Below are 22,768 nucleotides of genomic sequence, written 5' to 3'. Positions count from 1 at the left end.
ATGTAATCTGCGTGTAAATAATTTGTATTCACGGAGATTAATTAATTAATTAATTATCACTGGTCTCTGGAGGAAAAGCAGTCCATTATTCTTTCCTGTCTGTTGAGCAGGGATGAAGGTTGGGAGACTGTCAGGCACAGAATTAGACTCAGTCCCTGGATGCTTAATTCATGCTGTCCTGCCATTTCAATGCTTATCCCCTCCTCCTCTGCCCACATGCCTCTGTTCCTTGAGTGTCTCTGTTTCAGTTATACATTTTCTGCCACGACTCATAGGTATGCTTCTAAAAATCAGTATGTTTCTGTGCTCTGAGCCTCTGCTTTCTTCATGTTTAGTCTTTGCTCATCCAGTTTGATCATTGCAGTAGCATTTGACCTGGGACTCTTTCTCATCCCTATTTGGGTTAAATTTCCTTAGGACACAAGGTTTCATGTGTAAATAAGCCAACAAAAATATCATAGTGGTAATTCAAAAATTTGGTAGCTAGGAAAAAGGCATGCCACTCACAGGCAGTAATTCTTTTAAAAAATATTGACCTTTATTTTATAATAGTGGTGAAAAGCAATAATAGTAATTGTTTCTATTTTCTCTTCAACAGAGAAAACCCACCAAATTTATATATTCCACTTGTTTTATATACCACTTATAAAGTTTAAACCTCCATTCAGGTTGCTTTTGCCTGGATTATAGATTTTTTTCCCGTTCAGTCATAGAATTGTGACTGAATGGTTACTTCATGGAAGAGAAAGTTTGAGCCAAAAAAGGTGTTACTCTGAAGTGTCTACTTATTAAAGTTGCACGATGTTACACTGGCTCGAATTTATTGTACATCAGAATTGCCTTCTTTTAAATTTTAATGTAAAGAGATTTGGGATTTTGTTGATTTATAAAGGCAACTTAATTTTATTAAAAGATTAAGGGAATGCTTAAACAGACATTCTGCCAGAATGTTATAAATGGCTGTTTTTTTAAAGACCTCTGAATGTCTTTGATATAAATCATAATTTAAAAAATTGTAGTGTGTAGAGTAAAATTAGTGCCTTATGAGTTTGTACAGCCATACTGATTAAATTTTTGAGAGAACATTTTCCTTTGGAAAATAGAGCTCTATTAGCTTTCAGTTTCTTTTATAACTTTGCATAAATTAAAAATATATATTGTGTGTTACTCTGTATAATTCCCACTAGGAGGCAACAGAGACTATCATATAAGAAAAAGCAAGTATTGGTAATTCTTTTGCAGATCTTAGTTCAAATAGGGTGGTTTTGTTTTGATTTTAAAATAGGAGTTTCTGAAATTCTCTGTAACTACAATAGATCATTGAGTTAGGGACAGTATTTTTTGACCTTTTCTCAGTATATACCCGTTATCCCAGACTTTATTAGTTCTGGATTTTAACTTAGTAATGGAATATATCCTAGCTTGTTACATTCAGTTCATAACTATTTTATAAATATATATTATAAAATAACTTGTAATCAAATTATAACATCTCTAAGTATATTGTTATTCTTTGAAATTATCTTTTTTTAAAAAAATTAGTAGAGAAGCCAAAATTTATTTAGAACTTGTTCTCTTGCGTCAAGATGTACTATGTGAACATTTTCATGAGCTTCCTGGGGGTGCTATTCTCCCTAATGTATTCTGGTTAGAGTTTTGGGAGACACATGTCTTAGTTCCCTAATTGGCTGAAAATGCCTCTGGGGACCATTGCTGCGTCCCCAGGGAAGGCAGTTTTCATGTGTAGGCCACTTGGACCTTCCATCCTTCCCATCCCTGGCACTGGGCCTTCTTCCTGCTTCACTCTCAGATCACTGGAGCATTTCCTAAGACCCAAATGTCCTAGCTCTTTCCTGCTCCCTTTCAAATGCTGCTTACCTCTCCCTCCACTCTACACAAAACTGCCATTTTCACTGAAATCCTCATTGTCTTAGGAGCAACAAACTTTAGCTTATGTCTCTGTAGACGTGAGTCTTTGAGAGTTACCATTTACCTCTAAAAGTCTCTTCCAAATAAGGCAAAATAACTAAGTGTCCAATCTTCAATGATAAAAATCAGGAAGCAATTTTTGTCTTATTGCTGCCTGTTGTATTTAGAGTCCTATACTTGCCAAATTTGACATCCTTATCCATTCTGGTCTCTTCCAAATTCACCTTTTTTGTTTTTTTTTAAATAAATATATTTATTTTATTTATTCATTTTTGGCTGCGTTGGGTCTTCGTTGTGCACGGGCTTTCTCTAGTTGCGGTGAGCGGGGGTCACTCTTCATTGCGGTGCGCAGGCTTCTCATTGCGGTGGCTTCTCCCGTTGAGGAGCACGGGCTCTAGGTGCGCCGGTTTCAGTAGTTGTGGCTCGTGGGCTCTAGAGTGCAGGCTCAGTAGTTGTGGCGCATGGGCTTAGTTGCTCTGCCGCGTGTGGGATCTTCCCAGACCAGGGCTCAAACCCGTGTCCCCTGCATTGGCAGGCGGATTCTCAACCACTGCGCCACCAGGGAAACCCCAAATTCACCTTTTTGTCTGTATGTCTAAATAATGTCTTAATCCAGTTTCTTCACCTTAAAAATGCAACCAACCATACCCAGATTCCTCAGTTTCTCTTCCAGGCACCTCCTACCCTCTCCTTTTAGGAAAATTAGTTAAATTATTTCTCACCCTCTCATTTTCCTTATGAACCCCAATCTTTCTCAGGGCTGAACCGTTGTATACAACTTTTTTTTCTTTCCTGACTCCAGCTTTCCGTTCCTATGTTCTTTCTTCTTTTCTTTCCCTCTCTTCTTGTAGATGCAATTAAATACATTTCTGTTCTAGAATAAGGGCAGGACAAGTTGCCTTTATTTTGCCCGCTTTGCCTGTTCACACAAGTCAGGGGTTTTCTGTTGTCACTCCTCAGTGTCGCAAATATCTTTTACATTGTGTTTACAGCCAGTTGTCCTCTGCTTCTCTTGAGTGTTTTAGATGCTGTTCACATTGACCACCTAGAGCTGGTCTATCTTGCATTGTTGGTTTAGCGCAGGGTCAGAAATCTGTACAACCAGCCATGGGAACCTGGTGGTAGCTTTGCAGCTCTTGTTGGCTTGCATTTTTCAGCTTGCATTCCTAAGCATTAGTTGCTCTCATCGGCCTCTTTTATTCTGACTTTATTTTCATGTTCTCTATTTTAGCGAGAGTATAGAAAGCTTTTTGAGGAAAACAAAGGCATGTATCATTTTGACACGGACGCTGTGGAACACCTGCACCATAAAGGCAATGCCATGCTCCAGAGTCAGGTATGAGACCTCCCCAACCCAGACCCTGTAACACTCACTGCCGGGCACCTGGGCCGAGAATGTGCAGCTGCTGGAAGGAATGTACGTCGTGAAAAAAATCTCAAACACTACGCTCTCTATATTTACTGGGCTGGGGAAGCTTGAACCATGTTTCATATGCAGGCATTTCATAATATTATAGTTACTATACACAAGTTAAAACTTACAATATATGAGTTAATTAATTAAATGATGATCATATCTCATAATTTCAATTTTATAGTGTACTGATTTGTCATTTTGAGCTGCAAAAGTAATTTTCCAGGCACAAAGTTCATTATAATTTCTCAGTTCAATTATAAGTGTATTAAAAAGGAAAAACTATCTTACCAGTGTATTCTACGTTAATGTTTCTTTCGACTATGAAATTCTATGTGCTCTCCGAAAGAAATCTTTAAAAATATATTTTTTCTTGAACACTTTAAAGTTGATAACTTTTTTTTGGTTCTGAATTTCAATGGTTGCAAAAAATGTTATTTCCAGCATCTATTAAGATAAAATTTTACATCACTCTTTTAAATGGACCCCATGGTACATAAATTCCATAATGATTTGATATCCACCTTCATTTATTTAAAAAATATACAAACCCACTCTCCTTTAAGGTTTGGAAATGTATGTGTTCTTCTCTTGTGTTCTTACTTTTATTTCGCTTTCCCCACAAAATTTTATCCTAACATAGTGTGTTATTTATTTATTTATTTTTTTAAAATTTATTTATTTATTTATTTATTTTTGGCTGTGTTGGGTCTTCGTTTCTGTGCGAGGGCTTTCTCCAGTTGTGGCAAGCGGGGGCCACTCTTCATCGCGGTGCGCAGGGCTCTCACTATCGCGGCCTCTCTTGTTGCGGAGCACAGGCTCCAGACGCGCAGGCTCAGTAGTTGTGGCTCACGGGCCTAGCTGCTCCGTGGCATGTGGGATCTTCCCAGACCAGGGCTCGAACCCGCGTCCCCTGCATTGGCAGGCAGACTCTCAACCACTGCGCCACCAGGGAAGCCCCATAGTGTGTTATTATACTTCACACACTCTCATCGATCATTCTATTATACTTCTCTAAAACAGAAGTATTCCTAAAAATAGGAATTTAAAAATTTGTTATATTTCCTGCCACCACAAAGTTCTAAGTTTTGAAAAGGTTCTTTTGGATTTAATTACCATTAAAATTATTATTATTATAATATAACTTAAGAACCAATTTCATAAGTAATTATTATACCTAAGGATTTTAATGAAAATACATTTCTGAATGAAATGAATCATGATCAAAATTTTTCTGTGAATTTAATTTAAAAAGGTATATTGCTAAAAAAGCCGACCACTCTGACAGCTTACAGAATATAATTCTAGTTTTTGTTTTTAGGAGATAGAAAATATCGATCGTTTTATAAACCGAAATAAGATGGGGATTGGTTGTAACTGAAATAAATAATTCATGTTATGATATTATTAAATAATGCTTAGTGAAACTGAAAGAAGTCACATAAAAGCTCTGTGTGTGTGTTTTAGTCAGTGTCTATGGAAAAATTCAGCAGTCCCAAAGAACACTGTCTTTCCTTTGTCAGAAAGAGAGAATCACAGCTATGTTTTTCTTCTTGTTCATGATTTACTGCTAGGCATTCAGAGTTATCACGGGGATCTCTCTCTCGCTCTCTTTCTTCTCTCTCCTTTTTTCTCTGTCTCAGCCTCTCTGTCTCTTTGTCTCTCTCTCTCTATATGTACCTATACCTGTGTGTATAACGTGTGTGTATACATATGTAACCCCACATATATGATACATATCTATATATCCCAGCTGTCTAAATACTTATACAAGTCCTAGAACTACATTATTTAGTTCTAAATCATTTTTATCCCTTAAGATTTTTAATATATTACCTGTTTACTTTCATTGTATATAATTAACCACAGAGAATCCAGTCACCAACCTAAATGGCCAGAAGAATGTGATTTTAGAAAATAGGGTGATTGGTTTTGCATATATATTTATTTGACTTTGCTCTATTTGTGTAAGGGCTTGTGAGCTTTATGTGCCTTTTATACTTGTTTTCAATGAAGGTTAAGTACAAAGAAGAGTATGAGAAAAATAAGGGGAAATCGATGCTTGAATTTGTTGAGACGCCATCATATCAAGCTTCAAAGGAGGCTCAGAAGATGCAGAGTGAGGTGGGTCCCTTTGTTTTGTTATCAACTGTTTAATGCAAATTGGATGTTTTATCATTGAAAGGAACCAGTAGAGTGGTTCAGAAAATTTAGTGGGTCCGGAAGAAAGTACACTACACTGGTTGGCTGTTTCTGACATTAGGTGTAAATCAGCTTTAACGTTTAACTGTAGTTATACATTTATTATATGCTGTGGAATTAACTTACGTTGGGGACTGTGTGGGTCTTTCATTAATATTGGCTTTCAATTTTTGCTATTCTGATTTCTGGTATTGTCACTAGGGGAGAATTATCCTTTGCAGAGGCTGAGACATGTTTTCCCTTAAATTATAGCCATTGGCTATTAGATTTTTAGGCTCAGCAATTATGTTTCTGCTCATCAGGGCTTGAGGAGAAAAAAATCTTCCAATGGAAAATATCTTTGAACCACATTTATACTATAAAGATTTATACTCTATAAGTTATTCTATATAAATTGGCAGATAAATTTTATGCTAGAAAAATAATATATCTAAAAATCTTAGGCAAAGTTTGATGTGAAAGATGTCTTTAAATGCAGGACCAGTGAAGCAGATACAAGAGATGGTTCTTATTGCTAAGGGATAAGCTTGACCATGTGCTTCTTTAAGAGCCTCCCACAGGTAAAGCTAAGTATGAACTCAGGAAAAGCCACTAATTTTTTGTTATAGCCTATAATTAAGCTTCTCTCACCTTCTTCTAATGCCAGATGTAGGTTTAGCCAGTGTGTTTTCTAGAAGAAATCTCTAAATCTGGCTTTGAGAAGTTCTTTGTCTTCTGTTCCACAAATAGAGCTCTCCTACAAAAAGCATACTTCAGTGTTTTTTTCTATTTTCTAGTCATATACTGGCGAGTTCAAGTCATCATCAATCTTCCTAGTGAGTTACTTCTGTCAAATAAGTTTTTTTTCAGAGAAGGGCCTTTTGAAGTGAAAAATGTGAAATAAATAAATATGCATATATTTGTATTTCATTTTTAAGAGTCATTTTTGGCCTCAAAATGCCCTAGATTCAGCTTTATAATTATGATCTCATTTAGTTCCACATAAAGAGGACCACTTCTCATCATTGTTCTTTGGTGTGTCTGTAGTTCCTTTAATTCAGGATGTTTTCTTCTTAATTAGCTCTGTTAGTTTTTACAGAACATCTATTTCTCATGGCTGTTCCTGGATTGTTAAATGGTAAATGGCCATGTGTAACTCAAATGTAGGGGAGGGGACAGCATATTCTCTTATCCTGCCTCACAGTTTGGAGAATTTCTGTGTACAATTGCCTATCCCTGTAATAAGTACATAATGATCCTGGAAATAGCTTTTCATTTTGCATTAATAGGAATAAATTCATGCAGAATTTATTTGTATGATCTTTGTGTTGCTATTTGAATAAAATATTTAGCTGGTAAAATCTGGACCCTTGTTTGTCTGATACATATTTCACGTGGATGGATATTTTTGTTATTTAGGGAGACTGTTTTTATAGTCATGAATCCTGGGTTTCCATTGATTTCCAAACGCCTAGCTCAAATGTAGAATTTAGAGCCTAATAACCAAAGGGTGGCAATGTCAAAAGGGCAGATGGGGATATGGATTTAGGCCCTCCGCAATCTTCTTTCATTTTTTGTCGTGAACTCTTACCCAAAGAACAGTTTATCAGGTTCCAGGTAAGATTCTCCTCACAGTGTAACTTGATTCATATCAACTCCGTAGATGGTAGAGAAATATTCTCAATGCCAAAATCATTAAAGGAAAATCTCCTCCAGCCTCCATTACATTTTAGAAATGGTCCTTTCTTTTTTCTTGGCCGTGCCACGCGGCTTGCTTGTGGGGTCTTAGTTCCCGGATCAAGGATTGACCCCCACCAACCGCCCCCACCCCCCAGCCCTCGGCAGTGAAAGTGCCAAGTCTTAACCATTGAACCACCAGGGAATTCCCAGAAATGGTCTTCCTTGAATTCACGTAAGACTAACAGTTGAGGGGGATGATGGGGACATGAACGTTCATTCTACTTTGGTTTGAGTGGATTTCCGTGCCTCTAGATCTTCTTCCAGTGGGTGGATCCACTATCTTTTGGGCGAACCAATCAGGTGAGCCAGTCAAACAGCCAGCTGTATTGGTTCTCCTCCTGAAACGGGCTGATGTCAAACAATAACAGAGTCTGAGATGGTAAGTAGCCCCTCTCAGAATGCTTTCCTAGAGGGAGCCGGTGTAGTTGAAGAGCCCGCTTTTGTTTGGCAGAATTCTAAAATTTATGATAAAGTTGGAGTTATTTTCCTGTAAATAAAATACTCAGAGGTGGTAGAATTATATATGAAAAACATCAGTTTTGTTCCGGGAACTCTTGTTCTATTATCTTTTCAACAGTCACTAATATTTTCTAAATTTAAAATCATATGGTCTTATCTAACAGAAGGTTTACAGAGAGGATTTTGAGAAGGAGATTAAAGGAAGGTCATCGATGGATTTAGACAAGACTCCAGAGTTTTTACATGTAAAGTACATCACCAGCCTTCTGAAGGAGGTATGATCCTACTGTTGCTATACAATTCTACAAAAGACATTTAAAGAGATAACCCAGGAAATAGGTACTAAACAATTCTCTACTAATTCTCTAATTCAGTGTTTGAGTTATTCATCCATTACTCTTTCCCTCACTTTGAGCTTTACTAATAGAGTTTTCCATTTTCGTTAAAAACAGGTCAGTGTTAACATTTCCATTTAAAGATAAGGGAAGAAATTACCCAGATTTCCTGGAAAAACTTGAAAAATAGTTTGATTTTGTGTTTGGGTTGTAGCTTAGAAGCTCTATAAGTAGTTTTACAGCTTTATAGCAGTTAGTTTTTCAAAAAAATATTTTCAGTATGGATGAGGCTAGCTTGATTCTCTCAAATTTAGTTATTGTAAAAACACATGTTAGAACCATTTTTTCCTGTAACTTCCCTGCAGCATTCTCATGACATTTGATATCAGAAATGAGGTGCTTATGTGTGACAGTCTGGATAAATGGTACATTTATAAGTGGTTTTTGTTCTAAGTAGGGAAAAATAATATGTTTAGCATATAGAACATAGGAATTCATGTCCATTTTTCATGTTGTACTCAGCAGGACTTCCTCCCAACCCCCAAACTTAGTGGTACATTTTGGCTCACGGCGTATTAAATTTGTTGAACATTAAGGCCCTCAAATCTAACAATTAAAAATATCATGTTCACAGCTTAAAAGTTTTGTTTTTGTTTCTTTTTTTTTTTTTAAATGGTTGCTAAGTAACTTGGAGCTCTTTCAATTCCCTGTTTAAATAGATTCCCTTTACATCAAGAGAAAGCGTTAGAAGAACTCAATTTCATCCGGAATTTTGAACTGAAGAAACTATTCCTGAAAGAAATGTCTTAAACCAGTGAAATAAATTGGAGTATAATTACCTACACAGACATGACTCATCATGAACTTTTTAAATAAGCAAATGCCAGCTGGCCTTTACCATTTAAGTGCTTTTAGAAATTTAATGTGATTCACTGTTGTAATATATGCTGGGCTGAAATAGGCATATAATTTATGGAAGAGAGTCCTTGCTACCCTACCTCTTCTCACTTCTAGATCCTATAAAAGCTTCTGAAGTTGGAGGGTGATCATGTGGCAGCTTCCTGATATTCCTGTCTTCCATTTAAAAAATATGCGCTATTTATATGAATTTTGTAAAGGGGAATCTTTTCCTTGTTTACATACAAATGCCAATGTGAGATCTATTTTGAGAATCATAAATGACTTAAGAATTCCCTGGTGGTCCAATGGTTAGGACTCCGTGCTTCCATTGCAGGCGGCCTGGGTTCGATCCCTAGTCAGGGAGCTAAGATCCCGCATGGCGTGGCCAAAAAAAAAAAAAAAAAAAAGACTTTAATATACATGCCATCGCCATTCTCTTTTATCTTTCTTTTTGAATGAATCTTATTTTAGACCTACTGATTCAGAATGTATGCATCAGTGTAGGAAAAAAGCCTAGAGACGATGATTAAAAATCTTTTAATTAAGTTATAGTGATGTCTAATTTTAGAAAGAGACGCAGTGACTTAATGAAATTGTGACTTCCCTTTGAAAGTATGAGCATTTAGCTTTAAATTGTCTTCTCATTCTTTACTTTATGGTCTTTGCGTTTCTGTTGCCATTTAAAGTATTCAGAGTATCATTTTATACTTCATTTCATTTGATTTCGTCAATTGTCCTTGACACTGGTAGAACAAGTACTTTTATTTTCATTTTGTTCATGTGGAAAATCAAGGCTCAGTTACTTAAAGTTCTCTTGAAGGTCACATGACCAAATAAGTGAAAGAACTCTGACTTTCATCCAGGTCATTTGACTCCAGAGCTCTTTCCAAAATTACATGCAGGTCATTACAATGTCTTGTAGGCTATTAGTTAAGCAGAGTACCGGCTAATTTAATTAAACTGGACAAAGAGAAAATAACATCAAATGAATCCTAGAATTAACTAGAACATGATTTCTTATCATTAAAGGAAGTCTCATCTTTCATCTGACAAGTTAGTCATAAAGGCAGCTTAGTTGAATTGGATTAAGATATATATTGTTTTCATAATTCAATTAGTAAGAAGACAACAAATTCATTAGCACACACAAAAAAACCCATGTTATATATAAGGATTAGTAAAGACATTTGGATCTACTTAAAATATGTTAAAATGGGCGAAATTCAGACTATATATTATCAGTCTGTAGGAAATTATTTGGTTTTACAAATCTTTGAATAAAACGGAAACTTAAAAAAAAATTTTGGCCATATCAGTCCTTTTGATTTTGTAACTTTTCATTCTTTTCCAATTATGTTCTTTTGATGATTCATATTTTATAGACAGCTTTCAAAGAAATACTTCAAATAATTAGTAAGAAACATGCATTCCTAAGATCTTCCTCACCATTTAAAGGGAAGATGTCTTTTTAAAATATGGCACCAATATGGTACCAAAATATATGAGAGGAAAGGATGAAAGAAAAAAGACTGATAATATTGGAAGCCACTCAAACATGATTAAAAAAGAAAATGAAGTATCTGTAGGTAATAAAGAGCATGAATGCTCAGAAATCTGGTTCATTCCTTTCTAGAAATATTTTCTTTCTGTGGTCTCTGGAAAACATGTAAAACAATATATAAATTAGAGTTTCCTAATAAATTTCAAGCAGTAATATTCTTGTCTCATAGAAGGAATATAAAAAAGATTTGGAAAATGAAATAAAAGGGAAAGGAATGGAACTTAATTCAGAAGTACTTGATATTCAGAGAGCAAAACGTGCATCTGAAATGGCTAGTGAGGTGAGTACATTTATTTAACAATTGAGAATGTATGAATTTTCAGCTGATTTCCTTGTCTGTAAATCTTTCTCAGAGATTTTACAGTTGACCCTTGAACAACATGGGTTTGAACAGTGCAGGTCCCCTTATATATATTTTTCAGTTGTAAATTCTACAGTACTCCACAGTCCGTGGTTGGCTGCATCTGTGGATGCCGAGGAACCTTGGATGTGGAAAGCCGATGATAAGTAATAGGTGGATTAATCCTCTTGTTGTTTAAGGGTCAACTGTATACAGTATAAATGTTCCACAGCTTTTATGTGTGAGATGATTATAAGCAGCTATGACCTAATAGTCTTTTCCCAATCAATGAATTAAAAAAAAATGATGCCCACCATCTCCTGTCTATGTGGTGTGAGACAAATGACCATTTCCTCATTTTAGAGAAAATTCTATATAATTAACCAAAATAATTTAATAAGGTTTAACTTCATCTTTTAAACAAGTGAAAGGCATATTAGGAAGGTGTGTTATCATGGTCTGTCAATAACTGTAGTTTAAAAGTTCCCATGCTCTCCTGCCCATAAACAAAATGACTGTCCTAGTCCTTGCCTAGCTACTGAGTCCACTTAAACCTCTGTATAAAATGATAGTGGCCGTTACTTACTTTACATGAAGTTTATAAGAATGAAGTGCCTCTGAAGTGCTTTAAGTCCTTTTAATCCTTGTGTTATGTCATTACTTTAATAGTAAATAATGGCACTGTGCTTTGAGGAGAATCTAGCTGACTTTAGCAGTGAAAAAATTTAAAGTTTGATCCCCATATGTTAATAAACGGCGGTGGTGATGGTGGTGGTGATGATGGTGGTGACCCTATTAGGTTGCAAATGGTAGAAACCCAACTCAAACTGGGTTAAGCAACAAAGAAACTTTGTTTTGGTTTAAGAACAGAGAAATCCGAAGACCAGGTTTCCTTCAGGTTGGAATTCGAATGATGTCTCTCTTCCTTCATCCCTCAGTTCTGTTATCTTCGCTGTTGCTTCATTTGTGAGAGGCTGCTTCTATGTGATGGCCCCTCTTTACGACAGGATAACTCATATCTGTGGCCACTAATCCCAGTAGGAAGTGAGCATCTGTTTCTTTAAAATAGGATTAAGGTCTAAGGATTGAATCTCATTGGGTCACCTTCTGTCCTGTGCCCACACTTGACCCAGTCAAGTCTGGGGTCAGGAGTCAGTTAACTTTCTAGGTAGTTTAATGATGTTTTAAATATAAAATATTCTAAATTGATATGTGTTTTTAAAGATTTACATTCATCTTTGGCTAGTGTTCTTTACATAAATTAAAGGAAACATTAAAAGCATTTTAGTGGAATTAAAAGTATATGTGGGTAGTAGGAAATCAACCCACCCAAAGTTTATGGATTGAGAGGGGTTAGAGGTAATTCCTCAAGAGAAAATTGTAGAACTTTTTGCCAGGAGAGGGAGGGATAGATGCTGTTCGGGCAGAAACAGCAGCTCTCTGCCACGATGTCTTTGGCTAATATTGTCATTACACTTAACCTGCGTTAGTAATTTTCTACAAATTCTTCTGTTGTGGTGACATATCCAGTGACATTCAGAGTCAGATCTTGTAAATCACTTGTCAATAATACTTGGAAAAGTTGTTTTAAACTCTCAGTGGCAGAGTTCAGCCAGTGAAAGTTGAATGGCAACACGGTAGCAGGAGCAGCAAAAAACCCAGGTCTTAGCGTGTGGGTATAGGAGTGAAAGACCAGAAAAAGCTATCAGTTACGGAGAACCCGCTCTGTGCTGGGCACTAGGCTACCTGCTGTCTCACTGACCCTCACGGTGATCCTGCACGGAGGAATTATTATCCCCATTTGCAGATGAGTAAACCAGAAATGTGAAGAAACATTCCCAACGTCACACACACAGCCAAGAGTGCTCTGACCTCAAAATCAGTCTTCTTTCTAAAATATCAACTCATTTAAACTTGCCTCTCTATCCTTCAGGCCTCAAGACAATTGTCAGTGAAGATTCTCACCTGGCAATTGCCTTTTTATAATAAAAATCTTCAGAGTGTATATACTCTTCTTCAGTGAGAATAGTGAATATAGTTCTAAGCAGTTCAGAAAATTTAGTTCTAGGTGGTCATTCGTAGTACAAAGTAAGCTATGTTTTCTTTTTTAAAAAAATATGTTTAGCCATTTTTGGTATCATTGAATACAGATGTATGTTTGTCCCCTGAGTGTCTGAATGTTGTAAAATGTTGCTTTTTTACAGAAAGAATACAAGAAAGATCTGGAGTCAAAAATTAAAGGGAAGGGAATGCAAGTTGGCACTGACACCCTTGGAATTCAGCATGCCAAAAGAGCTTCCGAGATAGCTAGTGAGGTTAGTACAGTGAGTGATGCAACCTTGAGACTCGTATTTTGGAACTTAACAAATCATAATAACAAACTGATTAGTACATGAAATTTTCCAAAGCTTTCTGTGACTAGTTTAACAGTTTGGAATGGAAACCATCTGCAGTCATCATGCTTACTGGGAAAATTTACAGTTTCTGCTTTGCTCATTAACTTCAAGTATATCAAAGAAAACTTGGGGAAAGGCATTTTAATAGAACACACACACACACACACACACACACACACACACATCTGCTCACTTTATTCCGTAATACAAATTTCATGTTAATTTTAAACTATGATAAATATTTTCATACCATTTTTTCTTTAAGGATGGATCGTGTGCTACTTGGCATATCTGCGTTTCCAACTTTGTGAGCAGAACTTGAAAATCACACATCGAGACTATAACGTGACAATCATGCCATTTCTGTGTGATTTGGTTGCATGTTCTCAAAATATCCTCTGTTGACCTCATCAACACGTCTGAAATTTCTGTAGGGTCAGCATTTTGGGTTGAGGTTGATTCATCTAATGCCATTTTCTTCTTCATGTAACACATGAACAACAGGATATTAATTTAGAAGTTTTGTCTTAGATGCTATGACATGATAGATACAAGATAACAAAGTTGTAGCAGTCAGAAGGAAATGTGTATTTTTCGAAGGAAATACCCCAGAATCAGTTCCACATCTCTTGAATTCCCCCAGAAATTTTGAAAATGTAACAGGGCCACTGGAGCAGAGAGTATTTGGGAAGAGATGACTTAGAAGAATACATAAAGAGAAAGTTGGGGTACAGGTTAAGGGGTGCAGCTCACTTACCTCAAGGCTGGCTAGGGTGAGGCTTCAGTGGGGTTACTGGGAGAGCTACGATGTGACAAGTGCTGTTAGGAAGAGCTGGCTTAGGACTGAGTCCCACCCAGGAAATCTGGAGGTTGAGAGGTAGCTGATTAACTGCCGGGGGAGTTACTGCTGTGTTGGGATCTGCTTCCATCCCCAGGGTTAGGTACTGGCCAGGGGAATGGAATAGCCATAACTGACTTAGTCAAAGAAACTAGGGCTGGCAGAGAATTCTTGACCAATAGGGATTCCATTTAGAAATGGTGGGGGGTGTGGTGGGAGGATGCATGCTGAACAGGCACTTGAAAACCTTCTTTGACTGTGCCCTTAATTCTGTCATCCCCCTGAGAGATAGCCATTGTTACGAATTTGCTGTAGAGCCTTCCAGGTCCATTTTTATTTGTATATAGATAACTATACACTTGTGCACACAGAGACTTAAAAAAAACCTTAAATAAATACCATGTACTTTGTGCTTGCTTTTCTCACTAAATATTACGGACCCTTTTCCATGTTACTTCACATAGTTCTACTTCATTCTTATAGAAAAATTGTGTTCTATAACGTGGATGTGAATATGCAACCATTTACGTCTAATGTCCCATAGGCCTTACCACATGTAAATGACATTTAAATGTATTGTAACAGGGACTCAACATTACATGCCGAAAACCCTTAATTTTTCCCTGGATCTGCTTCCCTCTTCCACCCTCTTCTTAGCAAACGGTGTCAGTGAAATCCCAGAAGTCACTTTGATTTCTCTTGTCAGCAAGTTTCATTTACTCCAGCCCCATAATGACTTCCTAGATCCATCTACTCTCCCTCACCCTCATCCAAGCTACCATCTCTATCACCTGGATCATTGCAGTAGCTTCCCAACCAGAATTTTGCTTCCATCATTGACCTCTTAGTACCCATTCTCTACCCAGCAGCCAGAACAATCCTTGAAGAATTAAGTTATGTGATTCCTCCCACTGAAAACTCCCCAGTGGTTTCCAGTCACGTGCAGCATGGGTGCCATACTCCTTGCTCTGGTTTCAGAGCCCCCTGCTTCGCGTCCTCAATCCTGTACCCTGCTTGCCTTGCTCGTTATGTTCTAGCCTCACAGGCTTCCACGCTGTACCTGCACAAGGTTTATGGTCTCTGTACAGCGCTGTCGCCTTCCTGAAAGTCCTTCCCCTGGGTTTTGCATGGTTGGTTCTTTCTTGTGCTCTCTCTTGCCATTCGTTTCTTAGATGTATTAGTACTTTCTTATGGTGGCCTCCTTGAGCTTCTGAGTAGCTAACTACCCAGTAACTATCAAATCACTACTCACAATTTTCTGCTATTTTTGTTATTATGAGGAGAGTGTGACATCCGGTATTAGTTCAAGGTCCTGGATTGGAGTGTGGGAGTGGGGTGGGGAATTTGGAGCTGTAGAAGAGTTTTCCAAATCACCCTCATGGGGCTGAGACTTGAAGCCAAAAGAAAGCATACTTCCTCTGGAGAAAAGAATATGGGAAGAATAGAAATTTTGCATTTCACACTTTTACCTAAGAACCTTCTGTGACATATTCCTTTTATGAAGAGTTGGAGTGTTGCATCTTTCCTTAGTATGGGAATACATTACTTTATTCAGCCATGTGCTGGTTTAGATTTCTCTGAGTACCTTGGGACTGCATGCAGCTGACACTTGAACAACACAGGGGGGTTAACCCACATATAATTTATGGTCTCCCCTATGTATCTGTGGTTCCACTGCACCCACTGGTTGATCCAACCACAGACCAGGTAGTACTGTGGTATTTACTATTGAAAAATATCCATGTATAAGTGAACCCGCGCAGTTCAAACCCATGTTGTTCAAGGCTCAAACTTACTAGGGAAATGGTGCATTTTTGTTATTGAGAGCCTATGGGAAAAACAGGCCTAGGGGAGTCAGCTGTACTGTGGTTACAGGTAGCTTAAACCAATTTTGGTGATGCTATTATCTTTGTAATCCGGAGGTCTCATTTGCATGTAATTATAACCATGTCCCAGTTTGCCCAAATGACAGGCTCTCGGATCCTTTTCAACCAGACTTAGGGACTTTGCTATAGCTCAATGTTTATTTTTTCAGGTAAAGTCAATGTGCTATATTATTACACAAATGACGTCTAATATTCAAACCTTCCTGTACCTGTGGGCTTGACCATGTGACTTTCTTTAGCCACTGGGTCATTAACAAATTTGACTCAGGCTCTAAAAGCATGTGTGCATTGGGATTTGCTTGGAACCTAGATGTCATCATGTTTTTCTTTTAAGTTTTCTAAGTTTTAGGGTATTTTATTATGCATCAATATTAACTGATGTGATTAGTGTCCTATGGAGTCTATTTATGTGCTTTTGAATGCTTTTAGATTTGAAAGTTCATATCGGAAAATTAGATGACATACTTCTACCCTGAGACTTTGGTGGCGATCTATGATCAGTACCTTAGTTTCTACGTATATTGCCCTTCAAATGAGGTGTTTTGCTTTTGGGCCTAAAGAGGCTTGCTAAAAACAGAGCTTTTTACAGGCATAGTAATAATTTAATATTATTAGTTTGAAAGTTAAACATTATTACTTGAACTTTCATTCAGAAAAGTGAAACTGAGACTGTAAGTCAGTGAAAATAGGCAGATTTATGGGTAGTAGATGGGGAAAAATATAGTATTTCTCTGAGATTGAGATTTTTGTTTATGACTTCTCTAAATTTAGAACACCACAAATAAGCAAAGCAAAATTTACTTTAGAGCAGGGAATCACAAATCTAGAGTATGTCAACATAATAGAAAATAACTGTTTTTGAAAGAATTTAATAGGAGATAATCAATAGTTTTTTTCCTTTTAATATAATTTTCATTGAAGAAAAACATACATACAGAAAAATGTACAATTATAAGAGTACAGCTTGCTGAATTTTATAATCAGTTTTAAAATGTGACAAGAGTCTCTTAAGACAGTCGTGTCTGTGTAATTATGACATTTTATTATAAGTAACAGGTAATCCAACTCAAGCTGGCTCAAAAAAGCAGATAACTTATTGTTCTTGTAACCAAACAGTAGAGGAATTCTTGGGTGTGGCTTGATCTAGGACTCAAACAGTGTGATTCCGTTTCATTTTCTATCTTTCTGTTCTCAGGCAGGCTTTCTTCTCCTGTTTGCAAAGAGACATCTGGCAGATCGTAGGGCTACAGACTTCTCCATTCATGTCCAGAAGGAAAGAGAAGGTCTCTTGATACCTTGTATGGAAAAAGAAATGTACCTATCCTTGAACCAATCATGAAGGGCCAGGGATGGGCTATAACGATTTACTTAAGCCCAATAGGGCCCTTGGATGGCGGCCAGTCTCAGCCAAGCTGGGGGTTTAGAACAGGAAGCAGTGAGTTGCCCAGTGGCAAATCAAGGAGCTAATGAAGGAAAAAGAGGAGTGGGATTCCAGGGAAGCAACCAGCAATTATTCACTACAGAACAAGACCTGACAATTTTATGCTCACATTTTATTGATATTCATCAACTGAGTTATATATTAACCAATAATTTATCAATTTTATCATATTAAAATATAAAACATTTTCCCTCAGCTCACTCTGTTTTCTTTATTAAGTCAGGTTAGTAGAGAAAAACCTCCTGATTCCTTGTGAATACATCACTCCAAGTTGTGTTCTTGCCACAAATTAAAAATCTTTTGTTGTTTCCTAGAAATAAAAGACATAAAGGTCCGACTTATTTCTAAAAGCCATGATCTTGATGTCAAAAATGACATCGAGTTTTTCAACACAGATTTCCAAATTATTGTAAAGCCCTAATTGCAGGTTTTATTTTCTGCAGAAAGATTATAAAAGAGATCTGGAGACTGAAATTAGAGGGAAAGGCATGCAGGTGAGCACAGGTACCCTCGATATCCAGAGAGCTAAGAAAGCATCTGAAATGGCCAGCCAGGTAAGAAACTAATGGCACACAAAGTTTAAAACAAACATATTGAATTGTATACAGAAAAAGTATAAGTGGTGTTTCCATATGTGTGGCATTGAGATTCAAACACATAAATATCTACATTGCTATGGAAGGCCATGCAAAGCTCTGAAGATTGTTTTCTGTTCTTTTAGAAAGAATATAAGAAAGACTTAGAAAATGAAATTAAAGGGAAAGGAATGCAAGTGAGCATGGATATTCCGGATATGCTTCGAGCCAAGAGGGCATCTGAAATCTATAGCCAGGTTGGTGGAGAATGAAGATGCTTAGGATAATGTATTCTAATATCCAGTCACCTTGTGCTGTGTGTGTCTCTGTGATTGGTGTCTTTTTGAGGGCTTTCTATTCAAAGTCAATGCACTCTATTATAAAGGAACCATTGACCAAACCTGATTACCTCATTAATGAAAGGGACAACTGCTGTAGATTCAGTTCAACAGACATTATTGAGTGTCAGAGCGCCCGTGTTGGGGCCCTCTGTTTTGGGTCCAAGGGCATTTTGACCATTTTAATTTCCATTTTTTGACTCTATTGTGAACTTGGCTCTAATGCTTATACTACAGAAAAAAATTACAAACAATTTGTCTTTTATCCATTTCATCATGAATGTTTTAATTAAAGTAATCAACTTCAACTGAAACTAAGAGTTAATAAAACTGCAGAAAGTGAAATTGAATATTAACTAAAATTTAATGGAAGAACTAAGTTTTCTTGATAAAATTTAATTTGCCAGGTATACCCATGACATATCCTCTAGAAAACTGGATGTGAGAGAAATAATGACCACAAAACAAAGTGTTTATTGGAAGAAGAAAGTTTATTGATAAAATCTGATTTGGGCAAAAATATTCATTAGTGAATAATTTCTTTGTTATAAAATTTGTTATAAAAAGAATGAATCCTAATGGAAAAATAGTAAAGGGAATGAAAAAAATAAAATGGTTAAAGAAAAATGATGAAGGAATTGAATTTGGTTAATGGGGTTTGTGTTGAAATAATTTTTAACCAAATTTGACCAAATTTGTCAAAATTCTGGTTGACATGAGCAAAGAGTCTAAACATTCGCTGATTCAGAATGAGAGTGTTACAGAACTCAGGTTTGGCTGCTTGTCACTCAAGAATCCAATACTGAGAGACAAGTGTTGGGTAAAAGGAAAGATAGCTTTATTGAGGAAGCCAGCAATCCTGGGGAGAAGGTGGACTCATGTCCCAAAGAACCAAGTTCCTCCTGCCAATCAGGAGGAAGAGGTTTTTTTTGTTTTATTTATTTGTTTATTTATTTATTTGTTTATTTATTTATATTTTATTTTTGGCTGTGTTGGGTCTTCGTTGCTGCGCGTGGGCTTTCTCTAGTTGTGGCGAGTGGGGGCTACTCTTCATTGCGGTGAGCAGGCTTCTCATCATGGTGGCTTCTCTTGTTGCAGAGCACGGGCTCTAGGTGTGCAGGCTTCAGCAGTTGTGGCACATGGGCTCAGTAGTTGTGGCTCGCGGGCTCTAGAGCGCAGGCTTCAGTAGTTGTGGCGCACAGGCTTAGTTGCCCCGTGGTATGTGGGATCTTCCCGGACCGGGGCTTGAACCTGTGTCTCCTGCATTGGCAGGTGGATTCTTAACCACTGTGCCACCAGGGAAGCCCAGGAGCAGGACTTTTTAAAGGGGAGTTTCAGGGGTGTATAGGCAGAGGGAGGAGGCTGTGTGCAGAGCAGCACAGTCAGCTCTGACAGTCATCTTGACATTGGTCTTCGGTGGTCTGATCAGCGTCATCTTGATTGTTTTAAGTACAATCAATCTTCAGCTCCAAGGTCAGTTTGTTCCAATTTCCCTGAGTCCAGTTCTCAGAACTGTGGCAGCTTACGTCATGGCTACAGTCTGGTCATCATGTAGTTCACTTCTTCTACCTGGTGGGGCTTTCAGTATCTACAAAACAGCTCAAAGGATATGGCTCAGAATATTATCTACAGCCCTTGAGGAGGAACTAAGGGTCCTTGACTTTGTTTAATGACTAAATTATTATTTGGTCTTGTTTGACTGATTACCTTTGTTTCTGTATTTCTAATTTCTCTGATTAAATTTATTCTTTGACTAAAGTTTTTCTATAGACAAGAGGCAGGTGAAGGTAATGGGGGAGGAGGATCTGTCCTGGGAAGGCCCCATAGGGTCCTGCTCTGTTTCAAGGGTATCAAGAGGCCAGAATCAAGTATCAGAGGAGCTGCCTGCTTCTCAGCCTTCTCCATGACAAAGCAGTTGGGATGGTCCTGAAGTGTGTGTTCATCTGTCCTCAGTGTCTCGTAACAGCATGTGAGCTTGGAGAAGTTGTCTCTAGCTATATCAGCTGGACTAAAATCATAGATAAATAGTTAAAAAGGGCATATGGCCATTTGAGTCAGGGGAGAAAAGTTGCCAAGCTCATTCATTCATTCAGCAGATACTTCCTGAGCACCCATTTACATGCCAAATTAGACATGGTTTTGCCTTTGGGAAACTACAGGCTAATCTAATAATCAAATAATGGTGCAAATATGGTATGACAAACTATGATATATCCTACCAGAAAGTAACGCTATCAAGAGTAAAAGCTTCCCATAGGGAGTGATGCCTGAGCTGTTAGAATTCCTGCTTTAACTTAACAGTGTTGATTTTTTGAGTATGATGAGGGTACATCTGATTTTAAGGAATTTTAGTTATTTGGGATACAGTGGAATACTTAAAGGGTGTAATGATGCTGTGGTGCATTTCAACATGAGCAGGAATTACCTTTCCTGACAAGCATCCGTATGCCATGCAGTTCCCTCCACTGACTTTGGAGCCGGAGTGCCTGGGTTTAAATCCTGGTTCCGACACTTCTTAGCTAATCCCTAAATTTCCCCATCTGTAAGAGTGGATAGTAATAGTATCTGCTTGTGGGGTTAATTAAATGAGTTAACGTGTGTTAAGTATTTAGGACAATACCTATTACTATGTAAATGCTGGCACTAGTAGAAGGTATTGCCCAGGATGGATCAGAGCTCAGAGTACATTTAGTAGAAAGAAAATTGAGATTTCAGTCTCCACTACAAAATACTAGTACCTTTCCCTTAATCAAATGTATCTTTATCTGAAGCAGGAAGCAAAGCATAAATCCAGAAGCATGAAAACAAGTAAGCAAAGAGAGTCAGGTTACTGGTAGGAGTTATAAGGGGTACTTTGAACAGGAACTGGGACTACTCCTGAGAGAGTAGGTTCTAGGCTTAGGAGTGCTGTTAAGGTCAAGCCCTCCCAGGGCATTTGAATAGTCTGGGGTGGGAACCATTGCCTGAGTGGAGGTGAATGTGCTTTCCTAGACTGTTTGCTTACTCTGTTTGCATATGCTCTTATTTTTACTATTGCATAAGCACATCAACAACTGCTTTGAATCCTAAGATACAATTTAGAGCCAGGTGGTATATAGTAGAGTTGGAAAAAGTAGTACCATTTTCTTTGTCTCTGTCTCTCTTGTACATGCACACACAGAGTTTCAGATTCACATTCACTGTTTATAATTTTAGAAAAAGTATAAAGATGAGGCAGAGAAGATGCTTTCTAGCTATTCTACTGTGGCAGATACTCCTGAAATCCAGAGAATTAAGACAACACAACAAAACATTAGTGCGGTGAGTAGTCATTATTTCTTTTCAGTTGCCACCTTGAAATTATGTTCTGTAAGGAGGGCCTTTTTCCCTCATTGTCTGATTTTTGGCTGCATTGCTGGAATTTTCTGTCAAATGTATATCTTTCCTTCTTTAAAATAATAAGAATACCAAATGTTCTTACAACTTATAACTTATCGTGATTGTTGTAGAATTACAAATTCAAATCTCCTTCTTTGGTATAAGCGACTGCTATTTTTAACTGACTTTTAAAATTTTACTCAAGAAAGAGATCTTAATCTTCCACACAGATTTTACTTTGAAGATGAAAATAGTCATATGAAGTGATTTCCTTCCTGGTCATTCATTATTTACATTGATAATATACTTAGGGATTTACCAGTTTGTAACCAGTTCCTAAACTTTCGTATTTTTGTTCTGAGGCATAGGAATTTTGTCAGCACCATTAATTACGATATTGGGCTTATATTTAAGGGATATATAAACTTGAATTCTAAAATAAAAATTGCTGGTACAGCTAATGTTTTAATGTAGAATGAACTCATTTAGTAGTTAAGCAAATGTGTTATTAAAAATATAAATTCTGTTATTTCTGAAGATTTCTGGAATATTTTCTACTTCTAGTAAATTGGCAAACTCTTAACCCTCCAGATTTGCTGCTCAGGTACCTTTAGGGTCTTCACAGGCAGGCGGTGCTAAGAAATGGAGAAATCTTGCTGGAGGAGACGATGAGGGAGAAGGGCAGTGTGGCCCTTATCTCCTGTGATTCCACGGTCTCCCAGATTTCTAGCTTTTGCAGGGGAACATCTCTCATGTCCTGCTCTCCTGACCCGCACTGGTCCTGGTGGTTTCAGGACCCCCCTCTCCCCACCCCGACTCACACACACTCACGGGACCTACGGGTTAACAAATATCAAGAGAGGGAGTAGTTCTGTCCTCGTATGACTTCCTTATAATTATCCTATTTTTCTGTAGGACGCTTTGTTTTTTCTTTTGCTTTGTGTTTGAAAGGGGTAGGTATTGGTAGGGATGGAGAGACATGGGAAGGTCTAAGGAATAAGTGGAAAGATAAGGAAAATAGGCTGACTTGGTGTTGAAGATAGAGCTAATGTTTTCTTTGAAGAGAACGAGAGCATCT

The 22,768-nt window shown here is 37.5% G+C and overlaps 1 protein-coding gene across 2 annotated transcripts in view; it reads left to right on the top strand.

Moving 5' to 3' along the window:
• NEBL (nebulette) overlaps nucleotides 1–22,768 on the top strand; it is a 340,699-nt gene that overhangs the window by 277,820 nt on the left and 40,111 nt on the right. The window contains exons 10-17 of one of the 2 annotated variants that reach the window (XM_068538593.1): nucleotides 3,161–3,265; nucleotides 5,360–5,467; nucleotides 7,888–7,998; nucleotides 10,689–10,799; nucleotides 13,064–13,174; nucleotides 17,864–17,974; nucleotides 18,142–18,252; nucleotides 21,529–21,633. The exons of the other annotated variant lie outside the window; for it this stretch is intronic. Coding sequence (XP_068394694.1) covers nucleotides 3,161–3,265; nucleotides 5,360–5,467; nucleotides 7,888–7,998; nucleotides 10,689–10,799; nucleotides 13,064–13,174; nucleotides 17,864–17,974; nucleotides 18,142–18,252; nucleotides 21,529–21,633 — 873 coding nt within the window. The remainder of the gene's footprint in view (nucleotides 1–3,160; nucleotides 3,266–5,359; nucleotides 5,468–7,887; nucleotides 7,999–10,688; nucleotides 10,800–13,063; nucleotides 13,175–17,863; nucleotides 17,975–18,141; nucleotides 18,253–21,528; nucleotides 21,634–22,768) is intronic. 2 annotated transcript variants of the gene reach the window in all.

Source organism: Eschrichtius robustus, chromosome 1 (assembly GCF_028021215.1).
Source record: "Eschrichtius robustus isolate mEscRob2 chromosome 1, mEscRob2.pri, whole genome shotgun sequence".
Taxonomy (NCBI): Eukaryota; Metazoa; Chordata; class Mammalia; order Artiodactyla; family Eschrichtiidae; genus Eschrichtius; species Eschrichtius robustus.
The sequence above is the reverse complement of the archived record's forward strand: the minus strand, read 5'-3'. Positions and strand labels throughout refer to the sequence as shown.